Source organism: Triticum dicoccoides, chromosome 7B (genome assembly GCF_002162155.2).
Source record: "Triticum dicoccoides isolate Atlit2015 ecotype Zavitan chromosome 7B, WEW_v2.0, whole genome shotgun sequence".
NCBI classification, from domain to species: domain Eukaryota; kingdom Viridiplantae; phylum Streptophyta; class Magnoliopsida; order Poales; family Poaceae; genus Triticum; species Triticum dicoccoides.
The window spans coordinates 133,068,213-133,072,276 of NC_041393.1; the positions used below are offsets into that span (position 1 = coordinate 133,068,213).

Consider the following 4,064-nt stretch of genomic DNA (forward strand, 5'->3'; position numbering starts at 1 on the left):
AAATCAAACTAGGGTCATATCTAAAATAGGTATCGAAAAAGGGTCGAAACACGAAATTTAGCATCATATGGCAGATGTGATCATGGTGCGAACGATCGTGCGCTCTGGGAGGCTCCCACAAGCGAACGACGCCCTAGACGCGTCCTCGTCGATGTCCCCACTGTCAGACTACTTACCCACCCCTCTTCCCTCACACACATGTAGAGAATTTCCATGCTGCAACAGGAAAACTTGCAAAAAAATGTTTGGAAATTGTTGTACTGCAACATAGAGAATAGCCATGCTACGGAAAGAGAAAATTTCCCACATGACTTCAGGAAATGCCATGCTACAAGAGGATAATTATCGTGCTACATCATACTTCCTCCGTTTCTAAATATTTGTTTTTCTAGAGATTTTAACAATTGACTACCTACGGAGCAAAATGAGTGAATCTACACTCTAAAATATGTCTATATACATCCGTATATAGTAGTCCATTTGAAATCTCTAAAAAGACAAATATTTAGGAACATAGGGAGTAGAAAATTGCCATGACGTAGAATAGAGAATGAAATGCTACAACATAGAGAATTTCCATGGTACAGTGCAGAAAGTATTCACCCTGTTCAGAAATTGCAGATGCTATATCAAAGGGATATGTCGTATTTTTCGGAAAATGAGTTGCCATGCTATAGCATATATAGTTGCTGGTGTAGATGTCTAAAGAAACAAAAAAAAATGTCTTCGCCAAAAAAATAGAATCGGAGCAAAAGATTATGTCTTCGCACCAAGAATCACACGCAATCGGAGGGGTAGCGTTGCATTCGGACCATAACAGCTTGAGCCAACATTCGCTCATTATCATTCCCATTTGAGACAAGGCTGGGAAAAATAGAAAAGAAAAACAACGCAGACAAGCCAGGTCAGCAAAATCCACTGCAATTGCAAAAATAAAGCCTGGAGATCTATAACAGACAACAATTTCAGAATTGTGGTGTTTCTTGGGCGACACTTGTTTTACCCTAAAAAACATAAGGATCCTTTAATGAACAAACAAAAACTAGCAGATCAACAAGGACAGCAGCAATCCACCACAATGCAAAACAAAAACCGGTGATCCAGAACGGTCATCGATTTCAGACTTAAAAGTTAAAACTGCAGTCTGCACCTCTGAAATACTCAAAAGTGCATCTAATACACTCCCGAAATCTAAAGCACTCAAAAGACCAAGAACATCCTGTATAAACGAGCTATGAAAGCAAATAAGAGCAGAACATCTTTACTGAACAATCGACGGAATTTGTTGTCTTGTTCCAATAAAATGGGCCGGGGGAACCCCTTTTCATCAATTTTTTTTGTCAAATCATGTTTTGCCACGTGTGCATCTGTGCAATTTGCCCTCTGCCGTGATTTTTGTCCAGTTCATTCGTGAGCGCCCATACCAATCTTGAGATCGGTTCTTTGCAATCGCCCACTCCTGGGAATGTTGAACTCAGAATGATTTCCTTGGCATGTTTCTTTACGCAAGGATCAATCACGGTGGCCTAACACATGGCAAAAAGCGTCTACAAAAACACAACGAAAAGCATGAAAGCAAGAAACATGTCATAACCTAACTCTTAACCAAGTGACTCCATCCCTAGTAAGAAATATCACATCTCTTCTATAAGGAACCATGAAGCAACTAAGATGTTGCCGTTATATAAACTGGAAAAACCTCCCTGAGGAGAGAACACCACTGATACTTAGCAGCTGTGACTACAAATTAGTATCACTTTCTAGGGCTTTGACAAATAAACACTGAACAAAGATAAGTTGGCGTGCAGCCAAGAAAATACTTTAAATAGACATTGTATGTTTACCAGAACTAAACTTTAAGTAGACTGAGACCACAACCATGAAAAATAATACTATAAACAGGCAAAATGCAGATAGCGAGGTCAGCAAAACCCGCTGCAATGCAAAATAAAGCCTGAGGATCTATAACAGTCATCAACTTTCGAATTGTGTGATGTTTCTGACCACAATGCAAAGAAAATAGGGATGCGTTAATGAACAAACAAAAACTAGCAGATCAACAAGAACAGCAGTAACCCACCACAATGCAAAACAAAACCCAGTGATTCATAACAGTCATTCGATTCCTGACTCACGATTCCAGTCTGCATCTCTGAAATGCTCAAAAGCGCATCAAATCCACTCCCGAAATCTGAAGCACTCAAAAGACCAAGAACATCATGTACAAACGAGCTTTGAAAACTAATAAGAGCAGAACATCTTTACTGAACTAACGCATTAAGCTAGCATCTCTTAACCGCACACTATTCAATGGAATCAGTGATCATGCTCCCTTGCCGCGAAAACATTCTTACCATCAAAACAGGCCACAATTTGACGATTCTAGGATGCTCGCATTGTAATCGATTGCAGGTCATCGATACAGTTTCAGGTAAGCTCATCTCACTCCCATCAGTCGATCAGGTCCATTATCGCCTTGGTCACCTCCCTGGCAAGGTCGCTGCGGCGCAGCTCCACCTTCATCTGTTGTACCCTCTGCTTCTTGATCTTCTCGTCCAGCAAGCGTGCCTTGTCGTCGTCCATCTTTCCGAACTCCCGCTTGAACATGCCCGAGGCCTCCATCTTCTTCACCTCCTCCGCGAGGTATGGGTACAACTCACACATCTCCTCAAATCCCTTGGGCTCGTGGTCGTTCGCCTTGGCGGTGGGAGCAGCAGTAGAAGCGGTGGCAGCGCGGGACCTGTACTTGTGGCCGCTCCAGAGGATCTTGGACAGGTCGAAGAGCCGGCGGTCGTGTTCTTTGGTCGGGAGCTCGTACTTCTTGGCGGCTGACACATACCGATGCTTGAGGCTTTTGACCTTCCCCTGGAGCTCCTTGCTGCTGTAGGCACGGTTGTCGAGCTTTCCGGCGAGGGCTTCGACCAGTGCGTCGGGCTGCGGCAGCACGCCGTGCTCTTTTTGGTGAGCGGCGAGGGCCTCGAGGATACGGACCTCGTCGTTGGTGGACCAGACGCGGTGGAAAGCAAGGCGCGGCTTCTTGGCCTCCGGGGCCTTCGCCTCCTGCTTCGGAGATGGCTTCGGCGGCGGCTCATCTTTGTCAGATTCGGAACCCCCATCCTCCTCCTCGTCGGAACTGTCGGAGTCCTCACTCTGTCGCGCCGGCGGAGGCTGCTTCTTGGGGGCAGTGTTCGGGGCCGCGTGGGATGGCTCCTCCTCCTCCTCTTCAGAGGTCTCGGACTCCTCGCTCTTCTGCGGCGGCGGAGGCGGGTTCTTGCGGGCAGGGGCACGAGACAAGGCGATGGTCTCTTCGTCCTCGGACTCGTCTGCGCCCGAGTGCGTCTCGTCAGAGGAGGCAGCCACCGGCGGCGGCGGCGGCGGTGGCCTCTTCTCGCCGCGCTTCTTGGCCATGGTCGGAGAAGTAGGGTTGAGCGTTTGGGAGAAGAGGTGGGTGGCGGCGCCGGACAAAGGTGGGGTTTCCCTTCTTCGGGTGTCGGGTCTCCTTTCATCAAGACACAGTCGGGCTTATAAGGCCCAGGTGGGCTTCCTCTTTCTTTTGGTTTCAGCCGGCCCATCTGTAATATCAATGCATTTTCGTGTCAGTATTATATCCAGCCCAACCCAAAAATGTTGAAATAACATTTTTCTCCTTTGCAGTTTAAGAAAACCAAATGTTTAAGATGAATTCTGTTCAAGTTCCTTCCAAGAAAAAGAAACAAGACCAGCCAGGACTAGCCCTTGGTGGCATATTTTAATAGGAGAGGCAACCTGAGCACCCTGACGAGCACGTGTCCTGAGCATGGATGGGCAGCGTGCACAACTGCATAGCCTGCCAACAAAGCAATGCTCTGTACTTTGTTTGATTCATACTCCTTCATACTATACTTTGTTTGATTCCTAGAACCATGGAGGCGCGGTGGATCCCGGTCCTTGTCCGCAGGAGGGCTTCGTTTTTAGTTTTTTTTTTTAGTTTAGGTAGGGTTTGTGCCATGCTTAGGAACACGAGTCAGCAACAATTTTCTAAAGATGAAATAAAGTTCTCCCCATCTAGCCCCTGTCCAGGTGGT

General features: G+C 46.5%; 1 protein-coding gene across 1 annotated transcript; it reads right to left on the reverse strand.

Annotated features, from left to right (window-relative positions):
• Positions 1–2,085: 2,085 nt before the first annotated feature.
• On the reverse strand, positions 2,086–3,479 carry LOC119340012 (nucleolar protein dao-5-like). The gene has a single exon (XM_037611929.1). It carries the CDS (start codon positions 3,406–3,408, stop codon positions 2,452–2,454), a length of 957 nt encoding a protein of 318 aa, XP_037467826.1. The 5' UTR covers positions 3,409–3,479; the 3' UTR covers positions 2,086–2,451.
• Positions 3,480–4,064: the final 585 nt, after the last annotated feature.

Coding starts and splice junctions, on each gene's coding strand:
- LOC119340012 (XM_037611929.1), bottom strand. CDS start 3,408: ATGGCCAAGAAGCGCGGCGAGAAGAGGCCACCGCCGCCGCCGCCGCCG.